Source organism: Pangasianodon hypophthalmus, chromosome 5 (genome assembly GCF_027358585.1).
Source record: "Pangasianodon hypophthalmus isolate fPanHyp1 chromosome 5, fPanHyp1.pri, whole genome shotgun sequence".
Classification (NCBI taxonomy): Eukaryota; Metazoa; Chordata; class Actinopteri; order Siluriformes; family Pangasiidae; genus Pangasianodon; species Pangasianodon hypophthalmus.
Window position 1 is genome coordinate 14,434,057 of NC_069714.1, and position 25,709 is coordinate 14,459,765.

At 38.4% G+C, this 25,709-nt stretch overlaps 1 protein-coding gene across 2 annotated transcripts in view; it reads left to right on the forward strand.

The window, feature by feature from the left end:
- The window catches only part of ncam2 (neural cell adhesion molecule 2), a 164,217-nt gene that overhangs the window by 92,895 nt on the left and 45,613 nt on the right, over positions 1–25,709 (forward strand). For both annotated transcript variants that reach the window (XM_026913261.3, XM_053234095.1), the window contains exons 2-3: positions 20,212–20,286; positions 22,550–22,756. In XM_026913261.3, the coding sequence (XP_026769062.3) occupies positions 20,212–20,286; positions 22,550–22,756 (282 nt within the window). The remainder of the gene's footprint in view (positions 1–20,211; positions 20,287–22,549; positions 22,757–25,709) is intronic.

The window sequence follows — 25,709 nt, forward strand, 5'->3', positions numbered from 1 at the left end:
ATGGCGCACCAGATCAGACATACTGCACAAGGGTCAAAAGGCCGGAGTCAGGCGGTTTGACCGAGTGTTTGCACAGGAAAGAGCAGGCTCCCATCCCAAGATGGATATTTACTGGAGCATAGTTTATTACTTTTATGCCTCAGTGCAACATAGTGACTCAGCAGTTTGTGATAGCTAACTTGGCTTGGTGGCTATATGTTAGCATACTAGCCATTAGAACCATGGGAAGTATAAGATTATTGTACAGCCCTGCCCTGGAGTTTGCCTGTCGGTAAAGCCCATTTTCATTTAAGCAGCTATCGATGCAGTTATGATTAAGGTTCTCTTCATTTATGCATTCAGTTTCCTAGTAATGGAGAGGCAGCTGGTGCCATCTTCATACAGATCAATATAGAGTATAGGCATGAGGGTGCAGTTAATATTAACAATAAAGTAATAAATGCTAACATCTTACTGTGTCAATCTTCAGTGTGATCAGAACACAGTGATCGTTTATCATATTTTACACTTTTTCTGTCTTCTCCATTCATTTCCCTGCATGAGTTAAAGCAGAGATATCGTTTATGAATGAATAAACAAATTATCTATTAATAACACCTACAGCATTCACCCTCTGGATATTTGACTGTTTGTGATTGTTTATTGATACATCAAGTGGACCTTCAGCTCTGGGAGAGTGGGGGTTATGTCAGGGAAAGTCATGTAGACAGTGATGGAATAGTGGAATGAGATGAATAGTAATTTCAATTGTAACAGAGAAATGGGGGGTAAGCATGAATAATTGATACCAGACCTACTAATATCCCTAGGAAGGAATGTTCATTAAATATGATGTGTTGAGGGTCACAAGAAGATGCCTTTATTTGGGCTGTATTAAAAATCCATGTAGTTCATGCCAAGTGAGAGCACTTATATCAGAGAATTACTACTGCAGATCTTGTGTCTGAAGCTTTGTCTATAATTGAGCACATCTCAAGCATTCTAAAGGATGTCTATAAAAACCACTGTTACTGATATATTTTTGTCTCACTGATATTCTTACCACTAAAACTCACTATATCATATGCCTTTTTGAGGCTAAATAAATAAATAAATAATCAGCTGTACAGATATTTCAAACATTGGGCCTCATTTATCAATCTTTTAGTAAAGTTGTGTATAAATGTTTTTGTAAGGCAAACCAAACTAAGTATTTCTGCCAGATTTACAAATGTTTAGGAAAGGCTGATTTTCCTTGTACACATGTACGCATGTTGATGAGTTCCAATCACCCATAAATTACCAGACACGTGCAAGGCACTGCTGGTATGCATGGTTTGCATTTGGTGACGACCACAAAACTCCATAAAAGACAAAGCTCACACAGCTGAAATGACAAGTACATGGCAAAAACATCTCTCTCAGAGGTAGAAGTGAAAGTTATTTTGATCCACATCTGTGCCAATAAACAAATAGCTTGGCTAGCAGCAAGGGGTAACAACCTGTTGAAAAAGTCAAAATCTGGAACCAAATTACAGAAAAGGTGAATAAGATGACAAGAAAATGGCAAAAATATCTACTGTACCCAGATGATCAAGGACCTCAAGCACATCACATGGGGAAACTGTTATTTTATTCAAAGCAAACTTTCGGCCAACTCTCGGTGACTGTCCACCAGAATGCGCCAGTGTGCCCTCCCAAACCCATGCTGGAAAAGCAGGAGGGCATGTGGGTGTCATAGGAAGCCTGATGATGGAACACTAGGGAGTATATGGCTCACTGCTCACTGCCTAAGACACAATAAATCAGTCACTTATCGGTCACTTAGTGCTGGCTCTTATATAAAGTGTTGCACAGCATTAAAAGAAGATGCTGTGGAAAATGGAACTGACTTATACTCCACCTGAGTCATTGCAACCTGTACTCCTTTTATACAAAGGCATTCTTAATTGAATGACTGGTCTTATTTTCCTTAATTTATGGATTTGCTTGCTTTCTTTTTTGTTTGTTTGTTTGTTTGTTTTTTTCATAGGTTTCGTTAGTTAATGTCTATAATATGAAACAATTAGAATTTTTTTTAAAGAATAATGTCTTTAATTAGAAACAATTCTGTCAATATTAATTGGACTAGGCCAGGGTCCAAAGTCCAGCCCCAGGGCCAAATGTGGCCCAGACACAGATATTAACTGGTCTCCTTTAGAATGTACGATAGGTGGCCTGCTAGCCAGCACATCAAAATTTTTCCTTTCACCTGGCAGTGACAGCAGACTGTGTTAACACTGTTAGCTAAAATGCAAGAGCCCTTTTTCTCTGACAACACCTGCAAATTAATTTACAGAATGATTTTTAGTCACAGCTACAGACAAAAAGAACAAAGTTAACAGTGAGAAGATTTCAAGACTACTAAGCACGGAAAACATTTCTTGAATTCTTGAAAAAGTCTGATTACTTGTGGTCACTGAAATAGAGAGGGACCAAATATAAAGTCCTACACCATTCACCTGATTTGGATGTAAATACCATCATACATATAAATATATTTTACACATACATATGTTTGTCCAAAATGTTTTTAGAATTATGACAAACTGCAAAATGATCTCAAATAATATCCCAAAATAACATTTCATACATGAGAGTATACATCAAAGCACCATTTTTCGACTAAACATTTCTCATTTTGTATTTGGTTCAACAATTTGTATTTACAGTCTTCTCCAGTCTCTGTTAGTGTGTAGTCCCTCTGCTACAATGTTCGATTTTATGTGTTAATAGATTCCTAGTTTTTTACAAACAATCTCCTCAAGCACACAGTAAATAATTTATTGCACTGAAGAGGGACATGGGTTGCCACTGGGAATGTGCTTGTTGTCGTTATTAATTACATATTGGTGAGAATGGTTGGTTTTACTGCCTGTAATTATTAGCTTGAGATGTTGTAGAGTGTAATTATGTCATAACCATGGGGCCCTATAAAAATAAGTGTCTCGTGTGGTTTATGCTCCCAAGGATGGTCCCTGTATTAATGTTCTCTCACAGCTGCCTTATTTACATGCATTATCTAAATGTTTCCAAGAAGGTTGGAGAATGTTGCTACAAAACCATTAATAATAAGGTTTCTATATGTCTACCTAAACAGCCCATGGTCCAATAGAATATTTAGTAGTTGGTCAATTTACATTAATAAGACTTGACTATGTCAACTATCCAATTTGTATAGAGTGTGTCCAATTTCTGTAGAGGAAACTCCAGCTCAAGCCAGATTTACAGCAGCCAACTTTTGCAGCTTTCCCTTCTTTTAACCACAATTGCACACCTGTTCTAGAGCAGACAGAAAGCATGCTGGGATTTCCCAAGGGAGATATATAAATAGCTTTTCTCCCAGCAAGTAGTAGGCTACCTGATGGTGAGATAAGCCGAAGAAGCCCTCCATGTCTCGCTCTTGTTTTACTTCTTGGCATGCACTCCTGTGCATGGCAGGGATTCATACCACGCTTGTGTCAAATTGATATCTCTCAAATAGTACCTTAGCAAGTACAGATAAATATATCCAAAATTTAATTGATGACATCTTAAAGCATACTTCAAGACTAAACAAGCTATTTAGAGAAATCCCACCAGGCAAAGATGTTCAGAATATGTGGCTTTTTTTGTGTAAGTACTTATCTTTCATATTTTCATGCAGTGTAGATATTGCCAATTTTAAAATAGGTCTCTCTGCATCATTTGACAGCACAACCAGTTTGGGAGAGTGAAGGCAAGAGCACATTCCCTCCCTCATGTATGAAACCTGCCATGGCATATTTTTAAACTGCCATCCACTCACTAGAGCTGAGCTCTTCAACGATGCAGAAGAGAATGCTCAGCTAAGCACTTGATTCTCCCAGTGAGCGCATCTACTTGTGCCCCCACACACCACCAACGATAGCCACATAACACAACTGGGACTTGAACCTGGATCTCTATTGAAAGGTGCACTTTTGCACTGATAGGCCACAATTTTACCATGAATGCATTTATTATTTAAAGTTTGTTATGCTTTTCTTGAATGCTGCTGTGAGCAGTAGGATTATTGTCTTTGTCTGTGTGTGTGTGTCTCTGCTTCTAGGTCCTCATGCTTTTCTCCTGAGCTTGTATAGACTGATGAATGGTAAATAAAAGAGGAGGTACCGTTGGGAGATAATGCATGGTTTTACTGCTAATATCCATATAAAGGAGGGAGGCAGGGACACTTAATAAACCAGAGAAATGAAACTGTCACAGTATCTCACAGTGGCTTTATGTCTGATCCAGTCTCTCTCTCCCTCTCTTTGAGTTTTGATACTCATTTTTCAGTCCTGTGATGTTTAGACACCTCAGGGGAACTCTGATCTCCGATCTTCTGACGGGTGTATTTTTAGGAAAAGGAAACAAAATGAAAAAGTTCATAACACATTCTGGGTTGTGTGTACACATTTATTACACAATTAATTGTAGGCCATTAAAGAATGAATTTACCACAAATGTATTCATCTTTCATAGTACATGAAGCATTACTTGTTAATAAAGCCCATGCTGTTTTGCTCTTATTCGCTTAACATAGATTTTATATAGACTCATTGGATCATGACACAGCATTAGTTTGAAAGCTTTCATTTTTTGGCAAGGAGGGAAATAGATGGACTTGCCCTTATGTATCACGCACTATCATGCATCATTGTTACAAAGATACATACGCTTCACTTTCTCTCTCTCTTCTCTCTTTATTAACCTGATATATTGACCATTTGTCCTGTATGGTTACTCAACAGCAGACACACCTTACAAGCTGTGCATCCATTCATACTCTACTAAAGCCTCTCTTTAGGGAGATAGCGTGAGAGTTTGTTGTTTGTGATAGATATTGTCTACTTTAACTTACTACCATGACACTTATATCATATAACAAATATAAGAGCCAGAAACTAGAGTGCGCTGGATCATCAAGAGCACAAGTGACAGTAATGTAGCTGTGTTAGTGAGCTAGATGGTGTGTCTGCATGAGAGCTCTGTTTGATGAAGTACACAATTACTGGCTGTAGCTCATCAGTTGTTGTGTACAATTTGTCAGCCACCATTTACTCTGTCTGTTATTGAAAACAGAGCACCACAGGACCTTAACTGACCAGATATTGTTTGGATGGTGGACCATTCTCAGCACAGCAGTGATACTGACATGATGTGGTAGTGTGAGTGGCAACAGTACAAGTGTAATTTTGGCAGTACTGAGCTACATGACACCTATGTCATTAATGACAACTGACATAAACCCATATGAACATTTATAAAGGCTTAGTCCAACTGGCATTAGATGTTGTCAAGATGTTACTGATGTTAGGATGACATAACACAAGTGACATACAGTTTTGTTGTTTACTTTCTGGGCTGCTGTACATTAGTCCTCTATAACAACTAACATTGAAGCTTAGTGCACTTCTGGTACGTAAGTCACATAGTGATGATGATGATGATGATGATGATGTGACACAGGAGCTTACCAAGTGCAGTTCATTGGAAAACTGAACAAATGTGAGCTATTTCAAAAGATGCTCTGCAATGTCCCTTTTATTTGGCACTTGTCTATAACATGGACATGAAAACCTGTTTTTTTGTGTAGGTTATTTATATTTTCTCTGACCCTTAAATGAGGAAGTTTCATAAGATTCTTTTGAAAACCTATGACAATATCATGAAACTGTCATGACAGTTATTTTCCCTTAATTAGAGTAAGTTTACGTCAGTTGTCACATTGTCATGTTGTAAGAAAATGTAATTACACATCCTTACGTTAGCAAAAGAACTGTTTCTTGACCACTATGACTGAGAGATTATGAAGTCTTGATGACAGCAGTATTTGTCACATATGCAGGTTTATGTGAATTTGTCTAGAGACTTGGATCAACATCCACACCTGCTGCACCCTCTATGGCGTTCTCTGTCTACCATACCACTGGGACTTCTAGTTTGGGCTGGGGACAGGTTTGCTTATCACTTCTTTCATGATATGCCGTCCATCTTCTCTTTTTGAAGTTCTGATCTCTACTTTTGAATTCCATGTTGTGACTGTTCGAAAACCTTGGAGACTTCATATTATTTGGGTCTATCATCATCCAGATCCTGTTGGAAACTTCATAGACAAGCTCAATTCCTTTCTCTCTGCATTTCCAAAGGATGGCCCCTCTTCCACCAACTCACAAAGCTGGCAGCATCCTTGACATTATCTTCACCAGGACCTCTACCACATCAAACCTCTTAGTAACTCCTCTTCACATATCAGAACATTTCTTTGTGTCATTTTCTCTTCCTCAAGACTCCACCTCCAACTGCTTCTACCGTCACTTTCAGAATAAACTCTGACCTAATCTTCATTATCTTATTCTTGTTCCTTCTACACATCCCTCTCCACATCTCTGGACCTGCTTTGCCCTCTCACCTCCAAGCCAGCTAAACCAACTCCTTCCAACCCCTGGCTGTCTGACATTTGCTATTCTGAAATAAAAAAATGCTTTGCAGAGATGAGAGAATGCAGTGTGTGTCTATTTTTCCTCTTCTCTTGCTATCGCCGAGATGGCATTCTTTCGCTTACTTCATATCAATACCAGCACTTGTATCTCTGGCCTATGTAAATTGTTCTCTGCCTTCTCTATGTATTATGAAATATGTCTCCTGCTCTTCCTACAGACTCTCTTACTGTTGATGACTTGATGACATAGTGCATGATGCACTTTGTTAAGGATGTCACTGAAATTTGGGTAGCATTCAGTTATCTAGCTGCGGTGGAACAAACCCATACAAACAATGTGGGCCCAACCTTTCACACATTCATCCACTAACTAAGGAAGATGTGGTGATGCTTATGACCACTAATCATCAGATAACCTCCTCGCTTGAACCAACACCATGAAAAATCTCATGCTATGATCAATATATATCAAGTATTCTGGTTTCTTCAAGTATGCTTGTGACAGACCTCTGCTTAAGAAACCTACTTATTCTTTCAGACCATATAAGAGAGCCTTTCTGACATCTATTCATAGATGAAGACCCATCATCTGAAACTTAACCTTGGCAAGACTGAACTGATATACTAACCTGAGAAAAATTCTCCCCTGCAGTTGGTGTCAATCAGCATCGATTCCCTCACAGTCCAGTTGGTTTGATTTTAGATAAAGTTTTCCAACAGCATCACATCCACCACCAGATCCTGCAGATTTCATCTTCTTCATCAGGAGCATATGACCTTTTCTGACTATAAAATTTATTCAGCTTCTTATACAACTCTCAACTTGCTGGTCTCCCATCATATGCAGTATCTCTGAGCATTCAGAATGCCACATCACTGGCTTTGTTTAGCAACAAGAACCCGATTTGAAACTATTGTTGTTTCATTCCAGGTGTCACAGGTACACCGCATCACACTTCAAAACTACACACCGGCATTCCTCAGGTCTTCAGCCTCAGCGCATTTGGCATTAGTGCTGAAATGATTAGTTGACGTTATCAACAGCGTCGACAATAAAAGATTGTTGACAAATATTTTTGTTGTGGAATTGTCATTTGACCTCATAGATCTTAATGTAAGGTAGGGCAATAACGTGGTTTGACCATTTGAGCGCTGTAAAGACCATAATGCAGCCTGCCTGGTTGCAGCCCACTAGAAGAAGACACAGTGCTAAGAAAAACTGTACAAACCGAGTCGATACGGCAAATTGTGTAAAAATTTAACGAAATTAAAAACAAAAAAATGCTGTTTGGTGTAATACTTGCAAGGCAGAACTGGCGTTCCATGGGAGCACAACATGCATGTTGGAACATTTAAAGAGGAAACATCCTGGCATGAGAGGTGCTGGAAGCAGTGAAAGGTGAGTGTGCTCCAGGTGGAGCAAACTAGTTAATATTAAAAATTTTCAAGTGAGCATGATTAAATGCTTGATCTAGCTCTGGTCTAGTCTCGTGTTTATCGTAATGCTAAGGAATTCCAAGAGTGGAGCTTGTGAACAAGGAATAGTTTATCCAAAAATAAAAGGTCTGTTTTTCATTAACAGAATCCTTTTTTTCTTTTCAAATGAAGCCCCTTAATGCTGCTGGCTTTTATTTAAGATACATTTTTATATTCAAACCTGTATGTTTTGTTTTTGTCTGTAATACAGCTGAGATTTATTTGTTTTGAATTTATGTTTATATTTTACTTAAGGGAACAAAAAAGTTAAAACAGCGGTGAGAGATTTTGTGATTTTGAGTTGGACAAAATTGGTTGAACGAAAACCATATAGGTGGGCCTGAATAGCTGGTGTTAAGTTCATTAAAAGACATTTTCAAAAGATGGAGGGATTTCCTTGTTTTATTTATTCGTTAGAATAAGCTTAACACAACCCTTTAACCTATTCCATAAGTTGAATAATTGATTAAAACCTATTGATTAATCATTGAATTAATCACCAATTAGTCAATTAATTATTCTAATAATTGTTAGATTATTCGATTATAAAAATAATCGTTAGCTGCAGCCCTATTTGGCATGTCCCATGATTTTAAGGGAATAGATGTGTTTTCACCAGTGTTTCCTGCATCTCTACTGAATCCACGGCAAAACCCGAGTTGTGATTTTGCAGTAAATTGAGCGTGGTGAGATTAAAAGACAGTGTTGTCCTCGGAGGCTGCATGCCAAAACACAGCATGACCAGTGTCATCCAATTCACGGGCTAATGATACTTATGATTACACTTATCGTTCTAAAAGACTCACAAACCTTAGGAGTTACTGGTTTGAATCAGTCTAAAGAATCCTTAATGAATTAGTGAATCAATCAGTTACTAATCAAGAAACACTGGTGAAAACACATATATTTCCTTAAAATAAAGAATTTATGACCCATAACATTACTTGTTTTCTTTTAGATGTTGTTACAATGATGCTGTTAGATGGTTAGAACCATTCACCGGTCATGATTCCTCCTGATTGGCCATGTTGGAGAGCCTTTATAATATGCAGTATGATATAATATGCAGTTTGGTGCAGTATGACTCTGTTCCTGCCTGATGGTAAAACAAAATGTGATTGGTTGGAGTGAGAACATTCTGTGATTGGTCAGTGCAAAGTGGCCGTTATCTGTTTGGCTTGAGTAGACGATGGGTGGAGTTCAGCTATTTGTGGATTTGTGTGTAAAGCTGCATCCAAATATCCCTACTACCCTACTATACAGTAGGCGAAAAGCAGTATGCCAAAGGATTAGTATGTCCGAATTCTCAGTATTCATAAAACAAAATCAAAAATGGAGGAAGGCAGCATGTCAGCTCTTTTTAAGTGTAAGTGCTATAGATTTTAGCACTTGTTCCTTGTTCCTTGTGGTTAAACCATACTTGTTTAACAACACCTGAGTAAATTGTTGACTTTTTAAAGGTTTAAACCAAAAAAAAACAGTTGCTCTAATCTGGCGGGCTCTTTACGTTTTTGCGGTTACTATAACGTTGTAGGTCACATGACAATGCCAACATGACGAAATGTATATACTGATTCATTCTATATATTTGTTTAATTTTTGTGAATCTCTCTACATTTATTTGTGGATCTATTTATTTGGATATATATAACAATTCTAACCCCATAAATCTGACACTATAGATTTGTCATTATGTCACCATATGCACATCTAACACTAGAAGTGCAAAATAATATGAAAGGTTACATTCCAAATCTTTGTATAGTAGCTGCTGTTTAGCAAGTTGGTGATTTTGGGAGATCAGATTCTGCATGATGTGTTTTCTACTACAATCAGGAAGTCATAAATATTCTGGACTGCCACATTTTGCTCATCTGCAGTTAGAAACTTTCAGTGGATAGCCAAAGTTAGAGCTACGGTTAAACACACTGTAATAGAGTGAGTAGCTTACGCCCCCATTTTGTTGTTTTTGAAAGACCCGTGCATGTTTTGTACTGACGAATCACTCAGTAGGTACTTGTGGCCAGGTGTGCCATGTTGAACATAATAACTTAGGAGACATGCTGCATCACCTTCTCTGTTGCTCCTGTATTGCCCATCTTTCCAAGCTCCATCACTGTACTCAGGTTTGGCCTCTTCATAGTGATTAAAGTTCTCTGCCACCCTTATCTCTCAGTCTTTACTGATGCTTGTAAACAACAGAAAGAAAGAATGTTTTAGCTATGGTAATGATAATGCCTATAATTAGCCAGTCATATTTAATTGATGAAGAAATGCACAGAACATCACGCTGTCTAAAACATAAATTAAATCTTGTTATCTAAATTTAGAAATACACAGTAACAGCTAACACCTTCACACGGGCGCACACACACAGTAGAGAGTGGAGTGAATGTGTGGTGTATAGGGATTTTCTGGGGGCATAGGCCTTGCACCTGTAAGTGGTTAACTCTATTCCAGCTGGCTCTGTTAGTGAATGGAGCCAGGCTTCTCTCTCTCTCTCCCTTTCTCTCTCTCTCTCTCTCTCTCTCTCTGTCTCTCTCCCCAGAGACACAGCATTCAACCACACAGGCTAGAATAAGTGCTTGCGACTTCTCGCTCACTCCCATCCCTGCCCACCCCAATCCTTTTCTATCTCCATACATTACCTTCACCTGAAGCAGGAAGAAGTGCTACTGAGAGATCTCTTTCTGTAACCCCTCTTAAAGGAGATGTACTTGTAACCCAATCCCCTGAAGTAAAATGCATCCACTGACAGTATCATCAATACAGAGAAAGATAAGGTGCTAATGACCTTGCAAAGTGACTCTAAGAATCCTATTCTAGACATTTAATGTGAAAGTATATGTATTACAAATGTACGATTTATTGATTCATTCAGGATATTTGTGTTTTATAACCAAGTTAAGACCACTAAACAGGATTTTGGAAGGGGAAGTAAAAGTATTAAAAAAAATTTATGAAAAATTCTCATGAATTGAGACAAGAGAATTGACTACAAAGTTCATTTCCTGTAGGAAATAACTGTGGGGCTGGGGGGGGATGTGGGGTGTTAAGATTTCATTATGGTGAAATTGAATCAAACTCTCTGTTGAGTCGAATTTATTATCAGACCAGAATTGACTCGACACAGGCTGACCTGCCTGAATAAAGGAGATATGAACATGCTGAATCCAACACTTCTGGAGGACAATGACAGGCCTGAACACTGGCAGAGCTGCAGATGGAGCTTGGAAATGGGACTTATCAGCTCCAACTCAGTGCATGGAAGATGGAAAATATCTTGCCACTTCATACTGAAGCCTGAGCAGGTCTGAATGCGAGGAAGACTGTCTCACTTGAATTGAATGGCCTTGAGCACAGCACATAATAAGGGTACTGACCACTCAGACCAGACAGAAAGTCAGTTAACTGAGTCCATATGCATCTTTGGAAAATCATAGATTTTCTTCTAGTGCAATATTAATTTTCTCTCATTTCACTCAAGAGATTCAGTATTCAGTACTAAAAGCTATCTTTATTACAGTATAAAGTGCTCACAAAGTGTGTCACATGTAGAGTAAACAGATTTCTAAAGAAGTCCCTCTTATAGGTAATGCTTGTTTTCATGTCACATTGGATTCAGATTCAAATGAGTTTACATGGGTAATAAGGGCCATGCTGGAGATGGTAGTTATTTTCTGTCACTGCTGTCAGAGTCGTGCTGTGTTAATTAATTGGGAAGACATCATGAGTGATGCCATGAGCTGAAAACAGCTTTTCTGTGTCCGACAGAACAAATAAAAGAAAACAGGTAAATAAAAAATACATTTCTGCAGCTGTCTCATTATCTGATGATGTATTTCTGGATCTGTAAGAAACAACAACTGAATTATGAAGAATTTAAATAGAACAACATGATCATTTTTCTTAGTGTCTCACTTTGTTTCAAGACAATATATTGGAAGGGCAAGGACCATAGCACTCCTCAACAAATATGGCCAAGCTTTGCTTCTTCAAGTCTCCGTGCCTGGTCTTGTCTGAGCAAACTGGCTGATATGTCAGCCAAAAGAGATATTAGAAGATACTCCATCATCTGCACCATCAGGAGTGTCAGTGAAAACCATTTCACTGATGTTTATGCAAAACTGCCGAAGCTTGAAGCTTCTACCCTCTTGCTTTTATCAGCAAGCTCTCTATATGGTATGTGCAAATCTATGTGCTATTGAAAAGTACTTTTAAACACAGTGGGGACAGAGTGGCTTAAGCTGTCAGCTCAGTAGACATACAGTCGGTGTCTTACACTGAGGCTGATAGTGTCATTTTGCCTGCATCAGAACCACTATGTTATTTGTCAACCTCTCACATCCAGAACCAACAGTGAGCGATTCTTTCAGACTCACCAGTCCTGTCTATAGTGACAAACACAAGTACATCCATCTCCAGTCTCTTTTTCATGCTTCTCACTTATACTCCTTTGACAATCAGTCATTTCAGGCTTTCTTAATACTGCAACTTGTCAGTACATCCTACAATCCTCTTATCCTTTGACTCCTGCTTGGTCTAGAAATTGTTCCTTAAATTCTCAAGTCAGGCTTGCAATTAATAATAAATAAATAAATCTGCATTATTGCTGTATGATGTACGATTTGTACATCATTGGAAAGAGAAGGGTGGGAATGAGCATGTTGGTACTCCCCACAGATCTGTCACCATGTCACACACTCTTCAGGGCCCTGTACTGTGACACTGTCACTAAATATTAATGAGGCACTCCATCACCCTCAGGAGGTCTCCGTCACCAGACATGGCATAATCACTGCATTCAAAATAGCCATCTTCCTGACAAAACATGGGCAGATAATGATGCTGATTGAATGTGTCCTCTTTTGCTCTATGATTTATGACAAAGTCACAGAATTCCATGCTGACACAGGGTGATTTATGGTGCAGAGACTCATGGGAGTTTAAGGGGTGCACTGCCAATCATTCTGGACACTGATTGGATGGACCGAAGGCAGGGCCTTTGGTGTATGCTCAAGTAGCTTCGCATGGTTGTTTGTTGCTTTGCTGATTGCTCTAGTGTGATGTTAGCGCAGACGGGGTTAGTCATCAGAATACTGGCTACGACAGTCAATCATTTTGTCAGGTAATCAGAATTACCCTCGGACTCACACTTTCCTCAAAAAATCGCCTCAAGTGGTTATTCCCTAATGTGGCAGTAGTATTGGATGTACTTGTGTGAAACAAAAGCAGAAAGAAAAACAAAACATTTGGTGAAAACTAAGTAAGTAAGTAAGTAAGTAAGCTAACAGTGTAAGTAAGTCAGCTAATAGAATAATGTCTTGCAAGCTAATGTTACTGACTGCAACGTTTGTCTAGCAACATATCTGATACTTTATTGTTAACTATGAAGTTCTCTCAAGTCTGGGCCACACTAGAAGATAATCATGATGATTTTGACACTGATTTGTCCCTTCCCATGATCACAAAATCTGTCCCAATTTGAGGCTATTCTTCTATGATTATCTTCCCAGATCATCCCATTGTGTGTAAAATCCAACGTTCACCCTTCTATCTACTCACATGCCAGTTGTTCTGAGTTAAAATCCTAAATATTAAATATTTAATATGTATGACTCAACATCTTGTAGTGTCTGTGTGTGTGTGTGTGTGTGTGTGTGTGTGTGTGTGTGTGTGTGTGTTTTGGGGGGGCGGGGAGGGGGGGCGGTTAGGAGGGGATTTGAGGGAAGGATGGGTGCACTGTCTCATGTGAAAATGCAACAATGATGTAATGTGTGAAATACGGATAACCAACAACAGTAAACTACCATACTTACTTTGATCTGATGTCACGTTCCTTCCTGAGAAATTCTACAAGATCTGAGTCTCAAAGAATTGCAATCAATGGTTGGGATTCATGAGTGTAATCTGAAAGTCTGTGGTAATTATTTTGGGTAAACCTTTTTGGAGGGGGTGGGTGGGGTTACTCCACAGAGTCACAAAGTTTTCTCCATTCATTCATCTTTAGGAACCACTTTATTTTAGTCAGGGTCCTGGTGGAGCCGGAGCCAATCCCTGGAAAACTGGGTGTGAGGTAGAGTATTCCCGGATGAGACGTCAGTCCATCTCCGGTCACGATGCCCACACATTCACACCTGGGCAATTTAGCAAAGCCAGTCAACCTAATCAGATGGTTTTGGACAGTGAAATGTTTGAAGATGGAGAACCTGGAGGGAGCCCATGTGGACATGGGAAGAACATGAAAAACTCTGGACAGTCAGTAGGCTGAGTTCAGGATTGAACCAGTGAGCCTGGAACTGTGAGGAGGCAATGCTACTCGCTCACTGCACCACCATGCCACCAACAATACTTTCTACTGCCCAGAATTCATTACACTCACATTTTTTTAAGTGCGCTACAATTGAATTACTCCTCAGCATTCCCAGTCAGGGTATAATGATTAAAAGCCTGTCTAGCTAAAGAGATACAAAGCAAAGCATGACAGTTTGGTATGCAATAGCATTGGTATGCAACTAATTCATGAAGATATAATACTTGTACTACCAAGCCCACTAATAAAATATTTATTTAACTATTCTGTGATAAAAATCTTTTTTGTCTGATCATCAATAAAAAATACAAGGCCTACAGCCAAGACTGCAGAAAAATATGACTTTGCATCTCCTCTGCTGAAAACTTTTATTATCTGTTAACTGTTATTATCTTTTTATAGAACACTCATGATACATCCTTGGAAGCGTAGAGTATAGCAGAAAGAGAGCAAGTAATAATAAAAAAGGAGTACAATATGCTATCTTTGGGGCATAATTACCCTGTACATTCGATGTGCTTTGGGAGTGACCTCTGCCAAATGAAAAACACAAACTCATCATCAGTGGTTTATTGACTCAGAGCTGTAGGACCTTGGCCCCTCTCCGTCAGGGAGCCTAGTCTTTGATCTCAATATCTCCACCAAATATATACACTATGAAAAAGCACATTAAACTGCAAGGCAAAGAGCAGCAGCACAAGAGACCAAAGAGACACATCTCTTCAGTCTGGACCTCTTCCTCTGCTTATTGCATTAAAGATGATAGACTGTGGATGGAGAAATACTGTGATGTAAAGCTGAAGGTGCTTTGTCTCAGTTTGTATTGGAGCTGACAGTCATACTGGTTGAGTAGGCGTTATATCCTATCGCTCCTTGTAATTGGATGTAATGGGATCCTGCCCTCATCTCTAAAGATATCTGGGTGCATGCTGGTACAAAGCATGTCTGTTCTTTCAGTGTGCTTTTACTGATTTTATCAAATGTACACCAGGAAGTACACCAGCTACAGGGCTGTGAATTAAGTAGGCAGAAAATAGGAAGGAATAAACAAAGAGAAATGTACCACTCTTCATGATGTATGATCAAAAAATATCTAACTAAAATTGTTTGTTTGAGAAGTGGGAATTAGATGTCCCAGAAAAACTAAGTGAGGAATAAAGAGTCTGGTTATGAAGGCATTACTCTTGACAATAGGCTTGTTTGTGCAGCTCCTGCAATGCAGTGGAGTATACTGAATATTTAATTGTAAGAAAGTGTTTAAAGAACATGCCACACTTGCATGTTCTCTCATTTGAATTTTACATTTAGCTGCTTTAAAGTATAATAAACATACAGAAGTGTAACAAAGGAAAAAAGGTGAGTCTGCTGTGCTGTGAGGGCATTTTGCTGGTATGGTTTGTGTCCACTTGTCTCCTTAGAGGGAAAAGTCACTGCAAATCAATACAAAGGGCTGTATTCAGAGCTCGTAAGTACAAACATAAGCTCTGTGTGCGTGTGTGTGTGTGTGTGTGTCCATGATTTTGTATGACTGCCAGCTCATCTGTGATATATATTTTAATTTATATATACATATATATATATATATATATATATATATATATATATATATATATATATATATATATATATATATATGGCTACAAGCAGATTTTGCCCTTGTTAAACTCTAATCAGCGACTAATTTTGTTGCTTTATAATCATGGAGTGTTTGATTTGATTAAGGAGAGATTTGCATGAAATGACAACCTCCACACTGAGTGTGTATTGTGGAAGTGCTTGTGTTATTGTGCAGCCTTTAGGGAAGATTGGCATCCCTCCATGCTTTAGGACATGATTACACTTATGCATTACACTACTGCCTGCCTAATTACTGCTTACAGACACATACCACCCAGTACGCTCTGATATTTAATAGGGTTTAGAGTATTTTAGCCAGATTGCACTACTTGAATTAATTGCAATTGAATAATTGGTTTGGGGAAATCAAACTTCATTATTGATTTATTTAGTCCAAAATGATGGCAATGCATTGTAGGTACAGACTTACATACATATGTGGATATGGATGTGCAAATAAAATAATTTCACACTACATGAATCTGTGACAATAAAGGTTTTCATTCTTTCATAAATGTGTATGGACTCAAGCATTTGAAAAAAAAAAAGTTTTTGAGTTTCAGATTTTCTAGTTATTAGAACAGAATTTGATCATTAGCTATGTTCTAAAAATAATCACAATATTGCTTTTTGGTGAACTGAATGATGTAGCTTGGGAATATGTAAAATACATTTCTTTCAGCTAGAGAGAGACCATAATGGCATTTAAATATTTATAAAAGGAATCTGACAGTGATTTTTGAAAGATGCAAGTAATATATGTGTAATGTGTTTTCTCATTCTTATGCATTTCAGGATTTTGAGCATGTGATAAATTTATATAAGAGAACTCTTGCATAGGTCATATAACAGTGTATTACAAGTATCCAGTCTAGTGTACACAAAAAACAAGTTTTATTCTGATTCATGATGTTAAATAAAAAGAAAAAAAGATTCCTATGTTCTTGGTGGTTTTGTCCTTAACATAGATATTTCTTTAGAAATTTGAAATGATTTCTTTTGCATTTCTGTTTCATTTCCACTAACAAGAAATTCAATCACTGTTTAATTGCAGCAAATTATGCAGCAGTCGACTGTCATTTATGTAATAATGCACAGTTGACAGGCCTGTCAATGCTACCAAGAACAAATTTGTCTAAGTGTTGTCTGCATTTATTAGTTATACCACACTGAGGATGACAGTATATGTCAAATAAAAATTGACCTTGAATCAATTCTTCGTTGACTCTGAAAGATGCAGTGTGTAGCTTGGAATCATAAATACCTAGTGCTACATAATCATGACCACTCACATAAGATCTGAACCAGACAAAGACTTTAAGGTCAAAGACGCTGGTGGATCTGAAATCACTTATAAAAAATGGCACTCACAATCAGGGGCGCCACTATGATTTTTTGGGCCCCCTGACAAATTTCTACTCCAGGCCCCAAGCCCCCACCCCCAATTATCTGATGAAAGTATGGGGTTCTGCTGGGCCCCCTGTCTGACCAGGGCCCTTAGAATCGTCCCAACCTCCCACCACCCATCAGCCCCCACCAACCCCCCTCCTCCCCCCGTAACGGCACCCCTGCTCACAATTCTTCAAACCACCTGGAGCATATATAAATAATATATGTATTAAGTGAAAACGAAATATAGTACAGACCACTGGAGAACACCGTCTGTAATTTCTGCGGTTTCGTGCCATCAGCTTCTAAGTGAATTGATTAAATCCTACAGTAAATCCTTTTCAGCAGCACTGAGTGGGTTGAATGCCTCTGATAAATTGTTTTAAAAATGAAAAGTGCAGTACAGTGGTATTGTAAAGTATAAAGCTGTGAATTTTAAAAATCTAGTTTGAGGTTGGTTGGTAATTGTATAGGTCATTTGTATTTGTGTAGTGACAGGACCTATGCAGTATTTCAGACTGAGACTAAGAATTAATGAGAAAGCAAGAATGTGTCTGCATATAAAATTAGTTCCTTTAAAAATACTGCAGCAAGTTGGGGCAGAGGCAGTCTCAAAGGGATTTTCTTTTAAAGTAATTTACTAAACATTATACAAACAAGACAACATAGAGAGCATGAATAGATGGTAGTGTCATATAGTACATGATACTGTACAAGCTTTAGTACTAATTCCTGTGAATTAATTTGCAAAGATATAGATCTGTGTGCAGATTTTTGTAAAAGTCACACTAATTTTAAAGCTTTAATTAATCCGCATTCATATGGGAAACCTTGTGTCAGTGTTGTGGGCAATATTGGCATCAACAGCCAAGAATTCAAACTCATTACTCTGTATGAGAGATGGTTACAGATACTTTTAGCTTTATTACTATACTTTTAAAGTCACTCTTTCTTAGCTAGTGAAATTATTATTTAACATTAGTGACATTGGATACTTTTTTTGTTTCTCTGCAGGATCTTTGGGAAGGTTTGGGTTGTCTTTGTTGTCTGATATATGGCAGTCTTATACTGTTAGATATGTGTGGTAAAACCTATCATTGGCTGGCTATGGCTATGATGACTGGTGATCCCTATCTGTTTAATTAGATTATTTGTCTGGCAGACATGGAGACTATCAAAAAGCCATGGTCTCATGTGAATGTTGAACAATTAATTAGTTTAATTATTAATAAGTTCCACTGATGATACACAGGAATGTTGTCACAGATAACCCATGACCCAGAAACACTCTTCATTTGTGTGTGTGTGTGCACAAGTTTTTATATCTTGGATCTTGGTAGGGACAAATGCCCCCACAAGGATAGGAATACCTGACAGTCTTGACCTTGTGGGGACATCTGGCTGGTCCCAGTGAGGAAAGCTGCTTTTTTTTTTGAAAGAGACAGACTAAAAGAGACAGACAGTTTCCTTTTAGTTCCTGAGGTGAGGATTATGGTTAGATTTAGATGTAGATGATTAGATGTATTTCATTCATTTCTGATCATGAATTATGCATAAAAATATATAAATGGCATAAAGATTTGTAATTTAAGTGTAGGTTTGTTTGTAACTTGCAATGTTTTATTTATATATATATATATATATATATATATATATATATATATATATATATATATATATATATATGTATATATGTGTGTGTGTGTGTGTATATATATATATATATATATATATATATATATATAAAATCATTTAAAGCAATTGAACAGAATTGACTGTATTGGTTTTAAACTACCGTAATGATATCATAACTAGCGGCAGTGTCCTACACATAGCATCCACACAGCACTTGGAGAACAGCATACTTACAGAACTCATGCTGTCAACATGGTAATAAACAGTTATAAAGTCACTTACTAACAGCTCTTATGTTCAGTCCCGCCTGAAGACGGCTATGTATTAGATGGCTTAGGGTGATGTTCAGCATGAGTGTAAAATGAATGGGTACAATTTGAGTATTGCTGATTGTAATTATAAATTGGTTGCTATGGGCAACAGCTCTTATGTATACCCTGAGACACGTCTCTAACCAAATGGCTGCCTCATGCCTGACGGTGCTGTAATTAATCATTTTGTCAAATGCTGTTGATTGCCAAGCCTAGCAGTCATAGAGTGAGTGAGTGAGTGTGTGCGCGCTTATGTCTTTGTGTATATGTAAGCATGTGTATGATGTGTAGAAATGTTTGTCCAGTTCAGCTTTTGCCCTAGTGCACAGGAGATATAGAAGAACATTAGTCAGTCATTTTCTGTTGGAAGGAGCTTGCCGACCTGAAACTGCAGGAATTTTCGCTCTGTTTCATTTCCCTGAGCTGAAAGACTCGAATTTCCATTCACACCAGCTCACACATTCATGACTTCAGCCCATGCATACATCACACAGCTATTTCATATGCAGACTTTGACGTTCTCTTGCAGTCCAACGCACCTGAGCAGCCCACACTCTGTAATGAGGGGTACCATATTACTTAACCCCCACCCCACTCCCTCCACACACACACACACACACACACACACACACACACAGACACACACACATCATCCTCTCCCTCTCAGATTTTCTCTATTAAAGCAGCATGTTGCTACCAGCTATAGCACATTACCACTCTTTTGTTCTCTTTAACCCTTTAAATCCATTGACAAATAGTAATGCGAGAAACACACATGAAGAGAGAAAAAAGAAAAAAAGAGAAAGATTAAAGCTTTATCACTTTTTGTCATCAGGTTCTCCATCTTATGCACTGCTCCTTATCAGTTGCCTCTCATCTCTCCAGGTTCATATACAGCATTTTTTACATGCTGCCAGTAGCTTGGCGTGATTTTCTCATAGGATCATAGGCTTGTCTTTTGTCTGTGATGAATTTCTCATGACCTTTTCTCTTATCTCCCTCTCTGTCAGGTGTTCTCCAGGTCTCCATCTCTCTGAAGAAGGTAGAACTGAGCGTCGGGGAGTCAAAGTTTTTCACATGCACAGGTCAGCCCCCCAATTTAATCCCTCAGTTCATTAATAGAAATATGCAAACATTAACCAGCAGGCAAGACCTAAGGTTATTGTATATAGTAATTACTAAGCATGCATTCAAAAGTATTCGACAAAACTGAATAGAAAAAAAATGTGTGTAAGTGGTGAAGGTATACAGTAGGTGACACCTTGAGTACTTTAATCATGTTAGGGTTACATTATTTTTATTATTAGCTTATTTATGGGAGCATTCGGTCTACAACCAGCAGTGTTAAATCAGTATGGATGATCACTGGTGACGGGTCAGACAGGTGTGTGTGTGTGTGTGTGTGTGAATGTTTCCACTAACCTGAGCTGCTGTGGGGCTTTTTGAGCTCCAGGCTCTCTAACAAACCTCCCCTAACAGGGTGAGGCAGACCCTTGCTGGTCATCCTCCATGTGACAACTCATTAGCTCGTCTGGCTGGATGTCTGTAGCACCGTAGCTGCCCACATGCCCTTGAAACGTACATGTCAACCTCCTGAGGTGGAAAAAGTCTAAGCTTTAGGAGGGACCTAAGGAAAAGCAATGATGCACTTTCAGCCTACAGATTAGTATAGTCTTATATAATCTGCCTGTTATAGGTTTCTCTTCCTGCTTCAGGAATGCAGGTTGAATGAACTCTCATGGCCTGTAACCCAGAGCTCAGCTTTTATACAAGAAACATCATAGGTAAGAGTTTGGAGTGTAATCAGTCGTTCATGCTTTATTAAAGTATGCTGAGGAGGTTTCATATTGTCAGATTGAGTTTGTTGCAGCTATAGCATTCATTTAGAGTGACTGAGAAGAAAAATTCTGATACTTACATCCTGAGAGCTCAATACACAGTACACACTGTGTATGACTCCACATCAAATAGCACCAAACTAGAAGATTTAGTACCGTTGTGACACTTTCCTGGGTTGGGCCGGAAATGAGGATACAGGAGGCAGGCTTGGAACAACTCAAACAGGCTCTTTATTTTTCTCTTCGCATTTCAGCGTTTTTATTTCACTACCCAGGTACACGCACCTGGCTCTCTACTGTTCAGCTCTTTCTCTCTGGCGGCTCTCGGCTCTCCCAACTTTATCCTTGCTGCTGCTCACTAAAACACAGAACATATGTTATAGCAATCCCGCACAGGTGTAGATCCTTACTACTCACTACTACTCACCCAGCTCTGCCCTCAAGTCACAAGTTGGCACTCGACCACGCCCCCACCTCCATAACCATATTTTAATGTGTTCTTTGCTCTGCTTTCTATCACACTCTCATACATGGCATGTCTCTGTGGCACAATGGTGGTGGCTTATTTTAGCAAGGTTTAATCAGCCTTCTGCATAACAAATAATCAAATCAGTATATTAAGAACCGTGTGTACCCTATCAGACTTGGTTTTATATCTCTGTTTCTTTTCTCACTCTCATCTCATTAGGAAATGTTCCTCACTGGTCCTGTGCACACTAAAACATGCACAAAAATTGATATCTTGAGACAAAAGAGGCAAACTGCTATACAGGCTTCTTTTATTAAGCTAATAATTCAACTTTGTAACACAAACAAAAGCTTTGCTAGTTTTGCAGTTTAAGTAAACCCAATTTCTAAACAACTTAGAGCTTAGAGTCCTGCGAGTCTAGAGAGTCAATATACAATTTAGGACTTTTATCACACATCAAAGATCGCCCCCACATATCGGATACCATTTCTATAACTATACAGCTGTCATTTTGGGAAGCACAAAATTTTCTGCAGACCTCTCTGTGTCCTCCCTGTCTGAACCATGATGAGCTCATTGAGCCCACTGAGGGCTTAGGTTGCCCCCACCCCTCTCTCTTCTGTGTGGGGTGCCTGGATTGATACCCCCAGCTGAAAGTGCTTCCTCACACTGATGCTTTTTACGACCTTCCAGTACAGCAAGATTAATAGCAGAGAGCACCTTGGTGCCATATGTTGTTCCTCATTATTTCCTGCAGGGCATCATCTACAGGGTGGTTTGGTTTTTCACTGCTACCGGACATTGTGATACCTCTTACTTATGAACTCAGTTCATAAAATGCACCTCCCCAGTGTCTTTTGTTCTTTTTAGATCTAAACTGGCAGTGCAAAAACTTTACAGGTTGCTAATTGGTTTTCAACTTTCTGTATTTTTTGATATATGGATTTTCATTCACTTCAGCACTAGGCTATGTAGTCACATGACCAATGAGATGGGACAGCATTTTCTTTAGTATGTGGTTCTGTGGGCATGTGTATGCAGTGATCGGAGAACCCATCAGCCTGGAGTGGTATAACCCTCAAGGTGAGCGCATGGTGCCCTCCCCGCGTGTTGCTCTGCACAACGAGGGCGTGCGCTCCAGACTCACCCTCTACAATGCCAACATAGAGGACGCGGGCATCTACCGCTGCCAAGCCACTGACTCACAGGGACAGACACGGGAGGCCACAGTGGTGCTGGAGATTTACCGTGAGTTCAGACAAATACAAACACACACGCACCCATGCAAACACACACACGTAAACACACACACACACACAACTCTACTTACTCTATTAGAACACAGAAAAAGTACACAAATACCCAAGTTTATGTAAGTACATGTAATTGTATAAATTTAACTCAACATATGTCTGATCCTTATAGTCACCTTTCATAGCATTCTCACGGCTGGGGAGAGACCATGTTGCAAATGCCACTAGTCCATTTCATATTTAGATGTGCATTCTACATATGCAGCTGACTTCAACTCTTTATTTCCAGTGCATAATGAGCACTATTACAGCTTGTCAGGGGAAGCATGTCAGTTTTTCAGGTAGCTTGGCCCATGCTAAAGAGAAACTTAATAAGAGGCCAGGCTAAATCCTGGTTAAAACTTGTGGGTAGGAGCTCGACAGGAGCTCTGTGACATGTCAGACTGGGCTTCTGTAGAGAAAAAAAGGTTGTTTTTTTTATACTGTCACACACGCTTTCTGCATGCAGAGTGGGCTTCTTAGGTACAAGACTTCCTAGTGAGAAAGCTTTCAGAACAGTTTACTCACATTCCCTTTTAGTGACAACATAATAAAAACACATAATTATAAAATATATTAGGTATTGTTTTACAAGAAAAATATGTGGCATCACTAACAGCAAAATTGTAGAAGTCACAATTTCAACTGAAGTGTCAGCCACAAGAGGCCTGATCATAAAGTTCTAAGATTTCACATTTATTAATAAGGTACATTCATCATTATTGTAGCTTTTACAAAGTAATGGCCTCCAACTGATACACACTTTTAGAAGCAAAGCTGGATGTCTGTAACTGTTACATTACTCAGTTTTATATTATCGTGGGTGACATGAAATTGTTTTTTTTTTAAGCTTTATTTTGATTTTTCAGGAAGTAGTTGTATCTGGAGGAGGTTTGCATGCTACACATGATGCACAGCTCATGCAATTTTCTCCTTCATATGAATTATGACCTTTTTATAAGGCCTGATTAAATATCTAGCCAACAGCTACAAATTTCCAAATTAAACCTTGAACAATATTATCTTCACATTTGTTTTGTCTTTGTCAGTGATGATGTTTTTTGATTTTGGAGTTTATTTCAGCATTACAACCATAAACCTAATACCAGTATTAATAAAGCATATGAAACTAGGAGTGGCTTTTCAGAAAACAGGATTTTAGCAGGATTTAGCAGTGTTGGAAAAAAATTTGCAGACTCATGACAAACTTAATTCAGAATCTTCTAGTCACTTTTAATTTTTTTATTTTAATCTTAGCCATAATTTCATAAGTGGACAGTGTTGCGGGTCTCCTTGAATGTGGGTCATGTTTGACTCCAGGCTACCCTGAAAACATTTTATCCACTGATAAACGACAGCTTTACTCTCACAAATCTATTGCTAGAGGCAGTCCTTAACATTTGGAAGTCTAGGCTCTATTTTTACCATTTGCCACATACAACCTGATGCGCATATATTTTTATTACAACGGGGAAAAGAGATGTATGTGTCTTTAAAATAGCCTTTCTTTCTCATTGTTATGTGACCTGACCTGGGATAGGTTAATACTTTTATTTTTTACACAACTCAGTTAACATTGCTTCCACTTCACTGGCATTTTAAGAACTTTATGATGAGCCCTAACATTTTTTTGTGTTTCATTATATGCACTCTGTGGGCATTTTGCCGCTTACCGTATAGGTTACTTTGTAGGTTTACAATTTTTTACTGTAGCTGTTGCTATGTACTGCACAACACTGATATGTTAATGACATAATAGTGTACAGTATATATGCTGGTGCAGAAGTCACAAAAGCTTTGCTGGGGCTCTTAAACACTGAAGTTCATATAACTTTTGGACTTGGAAATCAACAATAAGACGCATCTACCACTACCTGGCAACTTAAGTCCAAAATAATACATTGTCTACAAGACAAATTATCTGATGTAGTATTACCTGCATGTAGTTAACACCTCTGGTCTGCCAGATTGTTCTTGACTAGAAGCATCTGAAATGTTTTTTTCAATAGCCTTTAAACTGCCTTTAAATGCAAGCTGTGGAAAAAAAAATCTGGGATAGAAAAAGCAGACCTTAAAAGGAAATAGTATTTTTTTTTTCTGTGCTCTCAAATGTAATACAATGTAACATAAAATTGAGAGACAGTTTAAAAAAATAAAAATGTAAAATCACTGAATCACTAAATGAATGAGAAGATTGAAATAAATATAAATTTAAGTGTGATGCATTTTAGTTACATGAGTTTTTAGTTACAACTTTCAGACAGTGGTGCTGGATTAGGGTCCTCACTTGAGCTGATATCATGCAAGAAAAATGCCCACGGTCAGAATCACACGTACTGTAACTCCGTTCTGCGCGTTTAATTTTCATGTAACAGTCTGATTAGTGTCTAAGTCTGTAGTTTCCTCTGAGGTCTGAATACCAGTAAGCACAATTTTGGTATTAAATCCTCTCTACGCATGCTTAACTCAACTCTAAATACAGCTTTATAGCTTTTTCCATACACAATTTGTGTGTCATCGTCTAGCCCTTTATCACTGTCAGTTTCTGACCAAATCATGGCTCTTGGATATTTTTGGTTGTTGGTCTATTCTAAACCCAGCAGTGACACACTGATACCACAATGACACCCACTACCATGTCACTGTCAGTACTGCTCTGAGAATAGTCCACAATCCAAATAATATATTTGCTCAGTGATGGGCCCTTTCCATTAATAAATCAGCTACAGAGGGGCTGACAAATTAAGCACTGAAATATATACTTACAAAATATGCATATATGGTACCTGTTAAAATATATATGCACCTTATAAGATATGCAGTGATTGCAGGCACAAGGTATTTGAGTGTATAGTTGTATGTATAGTTGAGTGTATAATGCAGGCTTTAATGTATGTTCTGCATGCAAC